Raw genomic sequence first — 19411 nt, 5'->3', positions numbered from 1 at the left:
TTAGGCATTTATAATTTTATTTTATGAACAGAACTATTTTTGCGATTAGTAAACCTTCATTGCCAAAGTGCTCTCTACTACAGCGCTGTTCACGGAGGAATTTTGAACTAAATGCCTCATTTGTACCTCCCCTAAGTCAGACCCAGAAACTACAGTGACTGCATTTAATAATCACACAATTAACCAAACAAGAATTGCCTTTCTTACACAAGGCTAGACTGGTACGTAATTATCCACAGCAAAAAAATAATGGAAACTTTAGAAACAAGGCCGAATGTGTGATTACTCACATGAGATTAAATCACATTGAGGAAGATTGTGGTGAGAATTTTTAGATGCTTGGTTTTGCTGCAAATTTACATCAGAATTACCAGCAAAAGAGTAATGGTAAATACTATTTTTTTATTGCTTTATGAAATAATTTTACTCTTGTTACGTTTTCACCCAATCAATGGTTTCTACGTTGTTTTCAGTCTAAATCCAATTAAATCTATTAAGGTCAATAAAGTGACTAGCACAACATTATCATAGATGCTGTTATATTGGTAAGGATAACATTTGTGTTTAGCAATAACCACTCACAAATTAAGCTATTCCTCATTTATTTAGAATAGCATTAAAAACTTAATGTATTTACAACTTTCTATTACTGCACAATCACAACTACTGAGATACCTCTTTCTGCTCACTGGCTTCAATTGAGACCGTTCCTGCTCCAAGTTCCTTGAGAAGCTCCTTTTTGTCTTCAAAGTAGTCACGGAACCAGTAGATGTGATTCTTTTTCTCTTCAGCTGTTAGCCAATGGTTTTTAGACAGTCCAACACACACTAGCTCCATGAAATGTCTTACTGGACCCTTCTCAGGGCACCAGCCTTCCAGGTGAACCTCCAGGAATATATGATCTTCAAATGGCACTTGCTTTTCATCATCAAGCCCTACAAATAATACAAAAGGCACTTTGAGTAACAAAAGCTTATTCTACAACTAACTTACAAAAATTCACTTCCTTCCTGAATGGATAAAATTTGATATAACTAAAGAGACATATCATTATCGTCGAGGTATTTGTCAAGATAATTAAGATCAACCAATTAGTAACCAGAGAGGTAAGTAAATTTACCAAATATTTAATCTTCTATATCACAGGTCCACTTTTATTCAAACTTACTTCATCTTTATCTTTAAAACTTAAAAGCACTATTATATCAAGCCAATAGTGTTCAAAGGGTGAAAGAATATTTTATAATCAATGTACAGGGTGTGTTAAAAAACAAAAAAGATGTTTTTTTAGTTAGTTCATAAAATTAATACTAGACATTAGGCCTAATCTCAAACATTATCTTATCATTATCTATCTCTTAAGGTGAACAATGTTTTCAAAAGCTGACTATGAATAACACAACTTTAGAGTTTACACTTTGCACTTGTTTATTGGATTGGGACATTCCTTTTTTAGACTAGATAATATTCCAGCTATAGAAATTTTGGGTTTGAAACAGTTTATCAAGATGCAAGATGAACACTTCAATACAAATGTTACAACAAATATCCAAACTTATTGTTACTATGAATTTTTTTTTATTATTTGCTGGATACCTCTAGTATTTGAATAACCTGCCGGTTGTACTGGATCATTGACATTTGACTATACTTTTAGGACAGATAATGAGTTATTTGATGTAAAAGAGTAAACTAAAATACACAACTTGTTGGCTTCATTTACCTTGCTCATTGTCGATGGGAAAGTGCCACAGCACACCTCGATCAGTCCACTGAATCATCTGCTCGTATATGTTGGCTGGAGGATGTGTACACGCCAGGCGCAGGTCTCTCTGTACACAGGAGTCCCAGGTGCTCAGCTCACAAGACGCAGGCGCTGCCTCTAGACCAGCAAAATACGATGACGGCTGCGCTCCCAAGATGTCGACTGGTGCTCCTGCTTTCTTCTCTCCAAACCTCCTTATCAACAAATTGAGTTTTTCAGTGGATTAAGTGTCAGTATTATTTTTTCCCAAATGATTGTATGAAGTCGGCAGTAGGAAGAGGAAGTTAAATTATATACAAATTATGGTTGTATACTAGTGATGGTAAATAATTTGTATAGGTGCCTACTAATGATGGTAAATAAAGAGAATGCCGAGGAAACATAACGCATTCACAGGAGATGTCTTATTTTTTTAAGGACTTCTATTTTGTGTCAAATCAAAACTGATTCATAATACCAATAAAAAATTAAAAAGTAAGAAATTTTGGAAGAAGATCAGACATCTAGCTTGTCTTTAAAACAGTCAGCGTCAGTCATTTATAAGTGTTCACCTCGTCTTGTTTTTGTGTTGTTTTTTGTTTACTTTGTAGAATCTTATCGGTAATTTGTTTTCTTGTGCTGCATATAACTGAATGACAAGTTATAAAATAAGCAGAAGCAATTTTTTTAAACGCAAGTAGTATGTTGTTTTTTAACAAAATACTAGATTACTGCGTATTTGTCATGGACCATGCTACAAAATATTTTGGGCTTTTTAGTCCTAGCATAACATTCTCAAATGTCATGCCTATGTGTTGTTTTTTGTTTACTTTGTAGAATCTTATCGGTAATTTGTTTTCTTGTGCTGCATATAACTGAATGACAAGTTATAAAATAAACAGAAGCAATTTTTTTAAACGCAAGTAGTATGTTGTTTTTTAACAAAATACTAGATTACTGCGTATTTGTCATGGACCATCCTACAAAATATTTTGGGCTTTTTAGTCCTAGCATAACATTCTCAAATGTCATGCCTATAAAAATCAAACACAACTGTAAAACAAGCAAAAAAATAAGAATTTCAGTAAAAGAAGTATAATATAGGCCTAGCACTGCTTTTCCAATTTTTGATGATGATGGTCACGAGCCGACTTAACAACATTCAGTCATTGTAAGGAACAACAATTGTACCTGTAAAATGATTTACTCCATTAGTATAGAGTTATATAGAGGCTCGATTGGACGACACTGATTTACCAGCCACTTATGTTTAGTAACTTACACTAAGTAAAAGTATGATCAAGGACTCTGAATTATGTTATTAATTATTTAATTCCTGTCTTGATCAGAGTTGGTTTTTGGATAGGCTGAAGGTTGCCAGGGTTGTCCCTGTGTAAGAAAGGAAACTGTGAACATGCCAGCAGTTATAGACCTAATGCAATTGTTGCAGCCTTCTCTAAATCGTAAAAAAAAATGATGTACGACCAGTTTTTTGCACACATTAATGCTAGTAGCCTGTTCTCTGATTCCCAACAGGGCTTTAGAAAGGGCCATTCTACTACCACAGCAGTGATGTGACTGATTGAGAGGGTCACAAACGCCTTTGAACGTGAGGAGCTCTTAGGCCAAGTCCTACTGGAACTGAACAGAGCGTTCTATGTGGTGTCGCATGAACTTCTTCTGGCCGAACTAGAAACCTACGGATTAGGAAGAACTGTTCTTTCTTGCTATATTTTTGCCTCATACCTTAGCCATCAAAGGCAGTTGGTTGCAGTGGATGGGGCCCACTCAAGTGAACTTAGGGTGGAACACGGTGTCCAACAAAGCTACAGGGTGTCCCACGAAGACGTTTAAACGTTTGATTTTATATTACTTGCCCATTTACGCACCGAACATTATGAAACTTTACACAATTTAGGAAGTCTGTTTTTAAAATATTCTGGAAAAATTTCAACTTCAGCTCTCTCATTCTTGTAGAACTAAATGGTGGTATATTGAAAAATTATACATTAAAAACATAAAAAAGTTGTGTTTTTGGTTTCTTAAAATATTTTAATTGTCATATTCTAGGCAAATAAAGACTTTTTAAATCAGAAAACTAGAACATAGCCTAGTGAAAACCCTAAAAATGAGACCAAAATTATTCAAACTGTGATCCATCCATAGCAACACACTGATAACAGTGCTTAATAAATGAACCGTCAAGCAATTGCTAAATGACAACCTTCATGGCCATTGGATTGGTCGAGGATGTAATTTTTTTTAGATTGGCAACTCCGATCTCCAGATTTAACTGTGTGTGACTTCTTTTTATGGGGTTTCTTGAAGGAACAATCTTATAACCATATCTTCAATAATGGTGAGGAACTAAAACAATCAATTTAAAAGGAACTTCTCCGGATACCACAGAATTTCTTACAAGAGCTTACTTATAAATGAGTTGGCTGTCTCATTCCTTATAGATTTATCAACCTGACAATCAGCTAAAGACAATCAAAGGTTAGTCCTGCCCAGTTTATGTGGTGTTCATTTTGATACTTTCTGTTAGGTATGTATCTTACTTATAACATATTTAAGCCAAAATTATAAACCTATAAAAATTAAAAAAATATATAAAAATTAAAAATTATAAGCTATGGTACTTAAGGTATTATTTGTAACAGTTTTGCGTTTTTAAATTCTGTCTTTAAAAAAATATATATTTATTCAAAATTAGTGCATTCTAATCGCTACCCACATGAAATAAGTTACCAAAAGTGTTCAAATGAGATAATGTGGTAAAGGCCAAGAGTGTACATGCACTGTTGAAAGTCAATGATATTATGATAACAACTCGCAGATAGTATTATTTTCTTGGGTTCACACAGGCTAATCATGCGTTACGTGACAACTAGCACCACGATCAACACTTACTTAAAATGTTCAAAAAGTAACTAGCAAGTGCTAGCAGTGCTAACTTACTAGCTGCTAATGTTTGTTTCACAAAGTGATAGTTTTTTACTTGCTGATAGTCAATTTAGCACAAATACTAGTACCTTTTGCTCTTGTATCTCTCTTCAAGCATGGTTGAAGACACCGACTGTCTGGCTAGTGTGTCTCTGACTTGCTTGGCTCTGCTTTCTTCTTTGTCTGTAGATGTCTGCTCCACCTTCATCCCTGATAGAACATCCCTGACACAGACAATATATAGACACTGACACTAGGCAAAGGCCTAAAGAGTGATCATATTAGTTTTCAACTCAATTGTTACCTAACTTAGTTGTTTATAGAATGCAGCACTGCATTGCAGGAGATTTGAAAACTAAGAACTCCAACTAACCAAATTAATTGGGACTGTACCACATTCACTATTCGGATAACCAAAAATTCAGATAATTAGGTTTTTGATTGAAATTTGGAGTATTTTACAGAAAATAGGCCAAGTCGATCCGAGCTTTTACTAATGCGATCGCAGAATGCGTCTGCAAAGATATCACGATCTAAAAATTCACGCTTTAGCCACAATTGCGAAGGATGATTATAATTTTCCATGACGCGTGAGGTGAAGTTGATGTCTACAAGACTGCAAAAGATGTTCAAGATTTTTTTGAGATCACAGAGAAAACGATAAAGAGTTTCTATGACTGCAAAGGACAATGTTCATGTCCACAAGACGCGGGAGATATTCAAGATTTTGCCGTGATCACGCAAAAACCATGAAGATGTCCTGGGGGGAGGCGATGATGATATCTACACAACCATGGGAAACGTTGAACATTTTGACGCGATAATGGCAAACAATGATGATGTCTACAAGACCGTGAATGATGTGCAAGTTTTTGTCACGATTTTGAAAAGCGATGATGATATTTCTGTGGAAGACGATGATGATGGCTACACGACTGCGAGAGAGAGGTTTTGGATTTTGCGGCGATCGCAGCTTCTGCCTTCTTTAATAATGTAACCTTATAATTGTGGTTCAACTTTTTAAAATTCTTTCTATAAGCAATTCAGATTGTTGGAGCAGTTCGGATGGATGGAGTTCTACTGTATTGTCTAAAAGCCATAATATGAGATCTAGCTCAGTTTGAATGAACTGGTAATAATATGCACAGTATCAACTCAGATACCCAACAAGCATTGTTAATCTAACTTAACTTAAAACTCTTTTGTTGCATAAAAGTATTATTATATTTTTTTTTACTGAAATGTAGGTTAGGCTAAGTAAAAGTATCAATGTTGTGTGTGTCCAAGTATCAATCCCTCACTGCAGTAAACCTACAAACAAAGAAAGTTTTCCTGACCGGATTTTTAGTAAAATATTTTCTAAAACATGTCATATTTATTGCCTTATTAATAAATAACATCAGGTTTATTGAGTTCTTAGGTTCACTTCTATAGATTGTTAATTTTTTTAAAGTGAAAAATCAAGTCAAAACTGAAGTGATTAAGTGAATTTATGTTTATATAACTTTGTTATACTACGTGTCTGTCCTGGACCATTCATGGAATGGAAGTCAATTTTACTGTATAATGATTTAATACTTACTTCAATATGTGGGTTTCGGGTTCTGACCGTTTCAACAAAATGTTAAGGAGTTCAGATTCAGTTTTTTGTACATCTCCACCTAGGCTTGTGGCAACATCTTTGGCTGCATCTGCTATTTTAACACCTAAAACATCATTATCATCACCTACATGGCCAACAAATTATCAAAAAGAACCAAATTGGTAGGCCTAGGTCTAGACAATAAAATATAGGTGAGTACACCTACGTTTCATTTCATTGCAGTAGTTAAGAATGTATCAAAAATATCTACACATACTAGTGGAAATTTTATAAAATGTACTAACTACTACCCGTCGGCTTTGCCTGACGTAGCTATGTGTTTTATTACTACTACTATGAATTTAGATTAATTTACATTACTAGAAGTTTTTTTTTTCAAACATGTAGGAAAGGAATCAACACATCATTGCGAAGATAAATAAATAGAATAGTTTGTTTTGACATGAGCAAAACTTTAAATAAAACATCTAATTAACTGTTATGATCTTATCTTAGCCATAAACTATTGGGAATTGGCTGAGTACGCAGGTTAGCCTATTAATTTTATCCCTGTACTGTATCAATGATAACTATCACTAATACTAATCGCTGGGGATCGAGCTGGCGTAGTGGTTAGAGCGCGGGACTTCAGTCCCTGAGGTCCCGGGTTCGATCCCTGCCAAGTCACCAATGGATTTTATCTAGGCTAAGTGATAATGCCGCAACCCCTAGGTCTAGCCTGAAGTAATGTGAAAAACAATCCCAGGCTCGTGCCTAGCGTCCTAGGAAAAAAAATACGTAAAATAATCGCTAAATCGCTAATCGCTAATACTAAAAAAGGTTATAAAAGGTTACAGGTTATATTTGTTAGGTATTTTGGAATTAATAGCATGTTTCCATGACCGCGGGAGTTGCTCAAGATTTTTGCCACGATCGCGGATGACAGATCGCGGATTTTTATATTGTTTCCGTGATCGCAAGATATGTCCAGGATTTTGAAGTGATAGCGGAAGAATATGATGACGTTTCAATGACTGCGGGAGATAATGATAATTTATACAAACAGTGGGAGATATTCAGGATTTTGCCGTGATGGCGGATGACGATGATAACAATTACTTGACCGCAGGAGACAATGATGATGACAAAACAACTGCGGGAGATATCCAGGATTTTGCAGCGATCGTGAATGATGATGATTCTGAAGCTTTTGATTCCATTTCTCATGAGTTGTTACTTTCAAAGCTCAGTAGTAGTGGAGTAAATAGTACTGCATTGAACTGGTTCAAGTCATAACTTTTTGAGAGAAATCAATACGTATAAACTGAGTCACTGTAATAATTAAAATTATAAAATTTCTTACAATTCTTGTACTCAGGAAGTAAAATATGGGGTGCACCAAGGATTGATCTTAGGCCCTCTTTTAATCATCTTTTGTTTGAGAAATTTTCCGCAACTCAGTGATTTTAGCAAGCTTTGCTTATATGCTGATGATGCAAATTTAAAAATAGCCGCAGAAATGTATGCTGAACTTGAAGCCAAGGCTAATTTGGATATATTATTACTGAACAGTTTTTTTTATTCAAATAATTTGGGTTTGAACATAGATAAAACTAATTTTATGTGTTTCCAAGCAGGAAAAACTAAACTGCTAAATCTGCCAAAAATTGTAGAAAATAACAACACAATTCAAAATAAAGACCACATAAAATTCTTAGGATTAGAAACTTATGAAAATTTGAAGTGGAACCATTATATTGATCAGTTACTTTCTAAAATTTTATCTTTCCTTTATGCGCTAACAAGATTAAAACCCCTATGTAAAAAGGTAACTGTAAAAATTATATATTTTTCTCTCTTGATCTGCAGAATCAGGTAAAGTACCTAGGTGTAGTATTGGACAGAAAACTGCAATGGGGACCACAACTCCAAAAGGTCATTGATTCAGGTAAGTGGTCACTCATGGGATGCAGGCGAATGGTGGGAGGAACCTGGGGGCTCAAGCCGGGGCTTATGCACTGGCTGTTTGTCTCCGTGGTAAGGCCTGCCATGACATACGGTTTACTCGTGTGGTGGCCCAAGATGGACTCTGTGTCGGTGGTGAGAGATATGGCTGCTGTCCAAAGACCTGCCTGTCTTATCATCACAGGCGCAATGAGTAGCTGTCCAGTAGCCTCACTGGACTGCCTTCTCAACCTCACTCCAATTGACCTCCATTTCTAAGGTCACTGCAATGAGGACTGCCTACAGACTCCAGTGCGAAAACCTTTGGTTGGATGTTGGAGGATCCCGAGATCACTCTGGCTCGAACCACTCAAATGGTAAGAGGGGAGATACTGGACATGCCCTCGGACCACATTCCAATTCGATTTTTCTTCGTCAGGACAATTACCATCCTCCTTCCATCCAGGGATGAGTGGATTTCGGGTGGGAATCCTCTTCACAGGGCGGCCTTGAATGGTATACTGACGGTTCAAAAGTAAGAAGTGAGACAGGAGCTGGAATTCATGGAGTGCAGAATAGGGTAGACCTTTCCCATGGTTACACACACCAACTGTGTTCCAGGCCGAAATAACTGTGATAATGGAATGTACGAGAGAGAACATGAGGCTGGGCTTCAGGGACATCAACAATGTCCGAAGGGGGGGCAACCGGGACAAGCTGCCCCGGACGCAGCGGCTGAGGGGGCTCCTCGCCGTGGCTATTAGTATTAACATAGTATTACAAATATGCGAATGCGACTAGTACTGGGGGGAGGAGGGGGCGCCACGACCTCGTTTGCTCCGGGCGCCGCAACCCTAGGGACAACATTTCCATTTTTACATACAGCCATGCTGCGCTCTAAGCGCTCGACTCCTGCGACGTTTTGCCTTATGGCGCCTCATGTGACCAGGTTTATATTATTTCAAATGGAGATGCCGCACACATCAGGTACGGCAAGGCAAGGCAAGGCAAAGCAGCGCCGCACGGCGCTTTGTACTGCCTTTTCAATTCTCGTCTTTCGGGCAAAAGGTTTGAGGCAAAACGATGTGCGCATGCGCGAAGATTGACACCACATGGAGTGCAGTGGACAGCACCTGTCGAAAGCCATGGGTACTTCTATGTTGTGTACGTCTTGCCGTGCCGTGCTGTATGCAGCTCTTCTCTATCGGATATGGCAAGACAAAGATGTTTCGCCGTGCCGTGCTGTATTAGGTGTGCGGCCGGCCTACCTCAGTCATGTCATGGGCTCAGAAGGAACACAGGAAAAGATGGGTTAGGCTTCAAACACCATGTAGGGTTTTAATTTTAATTTTGGTAAGTAAGCTCACCCTCTTCTCCCCTTCCCAGATGGTCACCTCCAATGCTCTACATTTAGACAGGAGGCAACTTAGACAGATCACAGGTATGGTCACTAGCCATGGCTCCCTGAAATTGCACCTGCATCGTTTAAGGACCCACAATGGAAACACTGCATGTAGGAAATGTGGGCAGTCAGAGGAGACTGCAGACCATCTACTCTATGACTGCACAGCTCTGAACGAGGTAAGGGATAGTACTCTTGGAGCAATGACAAGGGGCAGACACCTTCCTCAGGAGGAGCTCATAGATATGATGATGAAGTTCATTAAACAGCTCAGGTTTGACGGACTCTGAAGTGGGGAGCACAAAAAGCCCATCAGTGGTTGGCGTGCAACCGGACAAGGTCCGCCCCTAGAGAATCGATCAATCAAGACCTACCCTTACAATAGGCTGGTCTAATGATGAAATGATACAATGTCACCATAGCTTAGTTGGCTCCTCAATTGTGGTTGGGTGTAAGGTTCAATCCTTAACATTGTGTAATCAGGTTAAATTAAATAAGACAAAATAAATTACCTAAGGGTTTTTCTTTTTCAGCTTTGACTTTTTCTCGTTTAACTGCCTGAGGTACTTTCACTTTTCTTGAAGGTTCCTCATCTTTCTGAAAAATAGAAGGTTAAAGTTTAGCCAATTTATAGAGTCAAAGCTTATTCCTTTGTCTATGGCAGACATGTGAAGGGTGGACATTGGACCTGCAACGTAGCTGCTAGGATTTTCCAGACTCACATTGCTGCTTAAAGCTTATTGACGGTATTGTACAAATCCCTGTTTAAATTAATTTAATAGGTCTCTGAGAACGGTAATGATAGACCTGTATTGCGAACCCATCATTAGCCTATACAATTTTAGAAACTATGACAAATTTGTCGAGCGAAGGCCTACAGAATAAAAAAAAAAACAAGAGTGGCAAAAATGTGTTACGAAGGCTACATACAATAGCATTCTTTAACTTATTGTAACAACCTAAATTGGCCAGGGAGTAGACTATTGTCTATAGTTGATTTTAACATAACAAATATACAAAAATAGGACACTTTGTTGCCAATGTTATAGGGTACAACTACTAATTTGTGTTGCCTCAAAAAAGATCAGGGTAGAAATATCAAGAACCAGGGTAAAATGTAATATTGGGCTTACCTTAACCATCATCTGTAGAAGATTGTTTAGTTTTGTGTTGGCTTCTTCTTTGGTAGTTTGACTTTTAACTTTTTCTTCACTTTTCTTTTCATTCAATTCATTTGTTTTATCATCATTTGATAACAAAAGGTTTGAGCTTGAGAAGCATCGGATATGTTTGATGCTGAAAAATAATAGCATGTTAGCCTTCATCTTTTATCTTGCAAATATTTGTATTTGCGAGATCGTTGAATGAATGGCTAATAATTACACTTTATGCATAAAACATGTTTCTTTACACGACAATGGAAACGGCTAAATTGATACATGCGTTGTGGGGCTAAAATAAGTTATGGTATATACTGTATAGTATATAGTGTAGATATAAAGTCAATGGTCTCAGGTCTATAGTATTTAGTATAAATACCCCTAGGGCAAAAAAGAATCAGCTGGTGTTTGCCGGTCGATCCTGAAGTATCCTAATGCAGGACATTTCCTTTTTTTGTTTATCAACGTGTCACATTTGTATGATATTATTTCCGATATCATTTCTGCGATAAATATACCTTTATTGATATTTATAAAATATCAAATGTAATAATCCTCTGTATGTGAAAAATACCCCGAGCTTCAAGTTTTTGGACTTCAATTTAGATGCATAGCACCTATTAAGCTTCAGATTCACATTTGTCTCATTTGCCTACGATAAATTTTCTGAAATAAAACCAATTTTTTGAACAAATTGTTTTAAAATCTGAACGAATTGTTTTGAACAAATCATTCCAATACTATACCGGTACAGGTTTGGAAAAGAGCTATAGAGGTTAGGAGAGGCAATGAAATTATGACGATGAGAAGATTAATTAAATCAATAGTATAAGTTAAAGGTGTTTGAAATGTAAAGATTGCTAAACGTCAAAAGGCATTGAGAAATGCTTATAACTTGGTTGATCGTTGCAAGCTAATCAGTTCGTATTTATGCACTAGCTGGCCCGACAGACGTCGTCCTGTCCTAATGTGCGGTTTTATGTCAATGCTCGTTCATTTTCAAGATGAGCTCGTTCGCATGGCTCAATCATGTCCTGGTTGAAGTTCGTTCGCTACGCTCACTCACCTTTGGGTTGGAGCTCGTTCGCTACGCTAACTTGCTTTCAGGTTGTAGTTCGTTCGCTACGCTCACTCACCTTTTTGTTGCAAATTAGCTGTTTTTACAAATAAAAAAAAATAATAGTGCTGCATCCTATTGTTAAACCTATTAACTTTTTAATGCTATTGAACATCACAGAATCAAATTGTTTAGTTGAACCAGCTGTTAAGATTCTTTAATTCCATTTAAATATGAGTACTCATAAGGTTAACATGGGAAACTCCAGAGCCACTGGGGCGGAGCCCTTTTGACAGATCTACACCAAACTTCACACAAACCATCCTTGAATAATGCTTAATAATGCCTGAAAGTTTCATTACAATCTGTCGAGCGGTTTCGGAGTCCATTTAGAACAAACAAACAAACAAACATACATTGGATTTTATATATAGATGTGAGGAAGCTAGGTCAGGCTTCATGCAGGTTCGTGCCTGTATTAGGTCCTTTGAAGTTAGGTGTTAGGTTAAGTTAAAGTTTAGGTTTTAATGAATAATTGTTGTGGTTTAATTACTTTCTAATTTATGTTACTGTACTTCCATTCGGTTTTGGCAGAGTTTGTAATAGTTAGCCTATTTTATTGTCTTTCGCACAATATTTCAAAGTAAGCCTTATGCTATTTCGAGTGTTTTCAACTATTTTAAAGAAGTTAACTTAGATTAGGTTAGGGTTGGTTAGGTCATATTCACCGTAACATTGTAAACCAGTACAAAGTTTTTGTTTTCATGTCAATGTGTAGGCTAACTAGGCTACTGGTTTTGTTTGCTTTGCATCACATTTAAACAGCTAGGCTTAAGGCTGCGCTCTACCCGTCTGGCGCGCACAAATGCAAGGGGTTTAGTTCTTACTGATTATAGACCCAATTGTGAACCGATTTAAAAGGTCTTGGTATCATATTTTTCGTTAAATATTGTTGTAGTTTTGCGGTTTTTTGGGGATGCGGAATTTTATCCCCTGGAAAACTACCCCCCCAGGTGTAACGTGACGTCACAATATCTGCTAACTAACCAATATGGAAGCCGTGTCCGCGACTGGAATACTACCCCCCCTAGACAAATCATGGTATGTAATTTTAATTTTAATTCAAGTAATTCCGTTGGATAATAGAAAAGGCATGTGGTGAATATAAAACAGATTTTCGAAATGTTACAGCAAGTTTGGTTGGTTAGGTTAGGTTAGATTAGAACTGTTTGACAACTAAATTTGAGTGTCCGTGACTGGAAAACTGCCCCCCCGGTCTCTGACGTCAATATGACGTAGGAACCTGCTTGGGGGGTAGTTTTCCGGGGGGCAGTCTTCCGGCCGGTTTTTTTTTTATTTTGATAGTTCAAAAAATGTTGGGCTCAAAGGTTAGTAAAAATGTTAAAATATGTTTTTTTTTATCTTAAGTTTTAACACATACAAATAATTTTTAGAGAAAAAATAACAAACGGGGAAAGTGCATTAGATTCTTAAAAACAAGAATATGCAGTTAGTTTATTAAAAACTTTAAGAATAACGATGTAATCACCCATATTCGAAAGGCTTGCAAGCGTTCTTCATGGCGCTGTTCAATGCAATGGTATAGGGACATCGGCGTTCGGCAACTTTGTATTGAGAAATCCGAGCTGAGGTGGAGCAAACCCTTAACAGCTGATTGCACTCCACAAATCTTCCTCCCTTTTAAATACCTTCACAGCAAGAACTTGGTCCCGCCAAAACCATCATCCAAATTGCTTTTAACAGACCTTAAATTTGTTATATTTAATTTTTTTTTTGGACACTTAAGACTCTTTCAACAAAAACTTATTGCTTTTTTTCAATTCAGTGTTATAAAACCGCAAGACATAAAAGTAGCCTAAATGTTACTCGGTGAAAGAATCTTAAACTTTGGTACTTTCCTGTTAAATGGAACATACAGGGTGAGTTTTAATTGTCCCCCCCCCCAACTTTTTTCTACATTTTTTCAAATATCAATCCCAGACCACTTCCAAACATTGTTGGGTAGTAAGTACTTCATTTTGACAAGGTGGTCATTTCCGGCCGCCATCTTGGATCCGCCATATTGGATGCAACATTTTTTTTTCAAATGTAAAGGTGGGGTTGTGACCCATTATTTCGAACTACATTTTTACCCTGATTACAATGCCGCAAACCGTTTTTAAAAATCTTGATTCATTCTAAAGTTACGAGGGCTTTTTAAAGCTTTATTTTTAGCCCATTTTAACATTGTGCATTTACAAACTAAGACCATAATCCCAAAATAGTGCTAGATAATGATAAGTATACACTACCAGTAATTGTCCACCTATTTTCACTTGATTATGACTGATGTATTTTTTTCGGCCGCCATCTTGGATCCGCCATTTTGAAATGTGATAAATTATTTTAAATATGAAGGGGGTGTTGTGACCCATCATTTTGAACTACTTTTTTAAGCTAAACTCAATGCCGCAATCCATTTTTTGTTATCAAGTTTTATTTATGAAATATTGAAATTTTTTTGTTAAAAATGTCAATATTTCAAAATCAAAAAATGAAAATAAAAAACGGATTATGGAATTAAGTTTAGCTTAAAAAAGTAGTTCGAAATGATGGGTCACAACACCCCCTTCATATTTAAAATAATATATCACATTTCAAAATGGCGGATCCAAGATGGCGGCCGAAAAAAATACATCAGTCATAATCAAGTGAAAATAGGTGGACAATTACTGGTAGTGTATACTTATCATTATCTAGCACTATTTGGGATTATGGTCTTAGTTTGTAAATGCACAATGTTAAAATGGGCTAAAAATAAAGCTTTAAAAAGCCCTCGTAACTTTAGAATGAATCAAGATTTTTAAAAACGGTTTGCGGCATTGTAATCAGGGTAAAAATGTAGTTCGAAATAATGGGTCACAACCCCACCTTTACATTTGAAAAAAAAATGTTGCATCCAATATGGCGGATCCAAGATGGCGGCCGGAAATGACCACCTTGTCAAAATGAAGTACTTACTACCCAACAATGTTTGGAAGTGGTCTGGGATTGATATTTGAAAAAATGTAGAAAAAAGTTGGGGGGGGGGACAATTAAAACTCACCCTGTATATTATAATCGATGATTTCTTTTCCATATATCGATATTTTTATTCGATATATTGATATTTACGAATTGAAACTTATCAGCTGACAACTATACGATAAATAAATATTTTTCAGTAGCAACAAACAATCCTACTAATATTATAAATGAGAAAGTTTGGATGTATGGATGTATGTTTGTGACAAGTGAACGTGAAAAATACTGGTCGGATTGGGCTGAAATTTGGCATGATGATAGCTCACATTCCCGATTAACATATAGGCATATTCTTATTTCAAAAATCCTTTCGGGCTCCGCCCCAGTGGCTCTTGAGTTTCCCATGTTAACCTTATGAGAAATGGAATTATTGAATCTTAACAGCTGTTTCAGTTAAACAAGTTGGTTCTGTTCTATGATGTTCAACAGCATTAAAGTTCCAAGGATTACCAACAGGGTGCAGCACTATTATTTCTTTTACATTTATGACAACAGCTAATTTGCAACAAAAAGGTGAGTGAGCGTAGTGAACGAACTTCAACCTGGAGGCGAGTTAGCGTAGCGAACGAGCTAACCTGAAGGCAAGTGAGCGCAGCGAACGAGCTCCAACCTAAAGGTGAGTGAGCGTAGCGAACAAACTTCAACCAGGACGTGATTGAGCCATGCGAACGAGATAATCTTGAAAAATAAGAAGTTAAACGGGGCAAAGCCCGCGGGTTACAGCTAGTAAAAAATATATTGAAATGAAACGGTTCTTAACTAACCAAACTTTGCTGTAACATTTCAAAATTCTGTTTGATAGTTTTCCCCATATGCCTTTTTTCTGTTATCAAACAAAATTTTGAAATGGTAACTTAGCCTACAGCAAGTTTGGTTAGTTATGTTAGGTTAGGTTAGAATAGTTTCATTTCTTCAATATATATAGGCTAATATTTTTGTCTAAACAAATTAGTTCTTAATCCTATTCTCTAAAACCAGCTATATCTCAATAACTCGGTTATGGAACTGAGTACCGGTATAACTTAAACATATTTGCTATGTCTGTTTGTCTGTCTGTAATGTAAATGTGTTTGAAGATATTAAAATAGATGGATATGGATCGTAAAGGAAAACAAAAATATCGATATATCGAGAAAAAAATCATCGATAATAATGAATGTTCCCCTTAACAGGAAAGTACCTAAACTTTGAATCGCTGTTTAACGATCTGGTCCACCCAAAATCCGTCCAAAATCGTTTTATCCTGCATCTCGTTTCAATCCCGCTCAGGGTTTAAAAATCCCGTTTTCGGGATAATAATCCTGCATATTATGGAAAAATTGATCCAGAGCTTTATTCAAAAGCAAATATCGTGTGAGTACACTTGGCTATGACTATTTATGACCTCCTCCTTTGCTTGAGACCAAATGTATTGGATAAGCAGCATCAAAAGAATAATTATAAGGGTGAAGTGGGGTAAGTGGAACCAGGGGGCAAATTTTTAACTTTTTTTAAGAAAATTTTTTCTTCTTTTTAAGTTATTGTCTTTAAAAAGCTTATTAGTTGTAGTTATTGTAAAAATATCACAATTAGGCATACAAGTATAATATTACCTGAGTAATGTAAGGTCAAAATTGAACTATGCTAAAACATTGTTCCACTTACCCCACTTCACCCAAGTTACATATTTACAATATTTACAAACTATTTTCAGACTTCCAAGATGGAGTTAAGTTATACGATTCCCGCTACTCGCATGGACAATGGTTTTGGGATGCCGAATCATCATCAAAAAACTCACTTTTAACTTAACCTTGTGGTGAATTTATGCAAGTTATCATGGACATAGTTTACAGATAAAAGGATGTAGCCTACCGGTAGTTACTGTAAACTGTCAAAATGCCCGTCCGTACAAATAGAGGCCTACCACCCTCCCTATTTTTTATAATTTTTTTATTTTTTTATCCCTTCTACCACTCCCTGTGATAAGTTTTAATAAAAAGTTTCCTTGTGATAAGTGATATAAGTTGTGATAAGCAGAGCCTTCTTTTGCCGTTGTAGGACCTTGAGGCAGTCAGGTGCATGGTTTAAGACCGTATGAGATAAGTTATGGCTGTGGAACAACGAATTGTAAATTATACCAAACTATCAAATAGGATTTGGGGACAAGTTTCGTGAGTTTACGGAGCAGAAAGTTTACCCTCGCTAACCTCTTACAAATGTTGTCAATATGGTCTCCCCAGGTTAATTTGGGATAAAAAGTAAAACCATAGACTAAGCAATACAAGTGGACTCCTCATCCCATTGTAAATTGAAGCTTGTTGTGCATTGAAGCTTGTATTTTGTGGTTAGTTCATGTACGTCCACACTGATCGCTGGGGTGGAAGAAATGTTGTTTCTATTATTTTACGGTTGTTTTCATAATTTGTGCTTTAAACTTACTATTTGGATATATAGCCTAACTAGGAGACCAGTTATTGTTTATGATTATATCGTTTTATTTGGTTAAATGAGGTTTTAAGACGTTCACTGCCGAAAACCTTTACACAGGCGCTCCTTAACTGCGGCGAGGCCCGGGCGGAGCCCTGGTACGCTAACTGAATCAGCGATTGCTATTGGCATTGAAATATCTCAATAAGACGAATCACAAAAGAGCAGTGGTGATTGTTCTGCGTTACCCCGAAACGTAGTTACGTAGTTCTCTAAACCACCCAAAGGTAGCATCACTGTCTGGATCAATAACCAGAGTCTTTGTAATATGGCTCGAATAAAGAAAATCCCCGAAAACGGGACAAAAGCATTGCCAGATGGGATTTTACGGGAATGTTTAGTACCAACCTACACCAAAATAAAGCTTGCATTCTACGCTACAGGCTGGCAACAATTACAACGTTCCCCGGCAATGGCTGAGCTAACATTGAAGCAAAGTTGTTGGCATCGGTGAAGGACATGATTTCCCGCCCCTCGCACTGAACATGTTAAACAACTGAAATATTAAGAAACAAATTATAAACAAAACGCAGTCTACATTCTACAGTTGGACGTACAGAACTGAGTAACAATAAAATTGGCTTCAGCTGTTACATAAGGATGACAAATCTACTATGGGAGTAATTTTAATCCATGGTAAAACCTATTCAGTGACATATTTCTCGACACTTGTTGAAGTGATGACGTTAGAGAGCATATCAGTTTCTGTGTTTTATCGCCAAGTTGTAAGTTTACACATATTACAGTTAAACCATTCTCTAGCATCTGCAAACAAATGCTCAGATTCTTCTATCGCTACGTTTGGACTTCTTCCAATTGTTAACTTTCAAGTGTTGTGTCATCCAGCATATTAATCTATGAAGTAAGGACGGGTGCAGTTTCTTAACTAGGCTATGCTAATATCGAATGAAACTATCGATTAGTAAACCTTAATTCAATTTTTTCATTAACAGCAAGTTTGGTTAGTTAGTTTAGGTTATGACACAGTTTCATTTTATAACTGATATAGTTAAAAAATTGATTATTAATCGATATTTTCAATTCGATAGTTTTAATCGATATTACCATAGCCCAGTTAAGAAACTGTACTTACCCATAAAAACTTTGAGACTTCTGGGGTGATTGTTTATGTTGATTGATCTCACGATCTAACGGAGTCAGAAAGGTTCCAACTCCAACTCCAAGTCTTATACTTACCGACCTAAGGCTTTTTAAACGATAACTACAGTAACCTAGTCTTAATGAGTGCTATGCCTAGGTACTTACTTTCTAGCCAAATTTCTTGGAAATGTTAACATTTTGACAACAACGATATTTGATTTATTGCTTCACAAATATTAACATATATTTCAAAGTAACTTCAACTCTTAAATCTTATAAATCTCTAAAATCAATGAGAAAACGCACAGATTTCATACTAAATTGAGTAAATTCAAAAGCTAGCTAGATGCTAGCTAATGCTAAAGGTTTCAAGAAGGTTTGTTTGTTTGTAGGTTATGTTATGTTTTTTTTTTATGTTATGTTAATGTTTAGTTTCTAGTTAGAAAATTGACTTTTTTTATAAATTGTCTTTTTAACTGGCTCTTGGCAGGCTTTGATTTCAGCGACAAGCCATGAAGCAAACGTTATACTTAATTTTGATATCATTGATTATGAACTAATTAAGTTTAATCAATGGTAAGTTTTCAGGGACTGTCAAGTGTCACGGGCACGGCCGCCTTTAACTACAGGCCACGGCCTGGTAGAATTGGCAACGTTGCAAGTTGTGTTGTTAACTGTCAGACGTCCCATAAGATAACATGGCAGCCAGGTGACATCAGCTCATTAATTCGCACTTTATTGAATTAAATTTAAATTTATTAAAATATTGAAAATAAAACATACAGAATTGAAAACCGAAACAATATGAATGAAAACTGTATATCTGTACATTATAGGCGGAGTCAATATTGTCATAGTCCAGTAAATCAACAATCTTTCGTAAATACACAAATACCATTAGCTGCTTCCAAACAAAACAGCT

The 19411-nt window shown here is 36.5% G+C and overlaps 1 protein-coding gene across 1 annotated transcript; it reads right to left on the bottom strand.

Annotated features, from left to right (window-relative positions):
* Positions 1-519: 519 nt before the first annotated feature.
* Positions 520-18849, bottom strand: LOC128987431 (28S ribosomal protein S31, mitochondrial). Its single transcript, XM_054408271.1, has 7 exons — positions 18655-18849; positions 10752-10914; positions 10131-10215; positions 6273-6396; positions 4780-4914; positions 1724-1959; positions 520-935 (listed from the first exon to the last, which is right to left on the bottom strand). Exons 1-7 carry the CDS (start codon positions 18684-18686, stop codon positions 664-666), a joined length of 1047 nt encoding a protein of 348 aa, XP_054264246.1. The 5' UTR covers positions 18687-18849; the 3' UTR covers positions 520-663.
* Positions 18850-19411: the final 562 nt, after the last annotated feature.

This window comes from Macrosteles quadrilineatus, unplaced genomic scaffold (assembly GCF_028750875.1).
Source record: "Macrosteles quadrilineatus isolate MER2022 unplaced genomic scaffold, UCM_ALF_1.0 Scaffold_2__2_contigs__length_208266976, whole genome shotgun sequence".
Taxonomy (NCBI): domain Eukaryota; kingdom Metazoa; phylum Arthropoda; class Insecta; order Hemiptera; family Cicadellidae; genus Macrosteles; species Macrosteles quadrilineatus.
The sequence above is the reverse complement of the archived record's forward strand: the minus strand, read 5'-3'. Positions and strand labels throughout refer to the sequence as shown.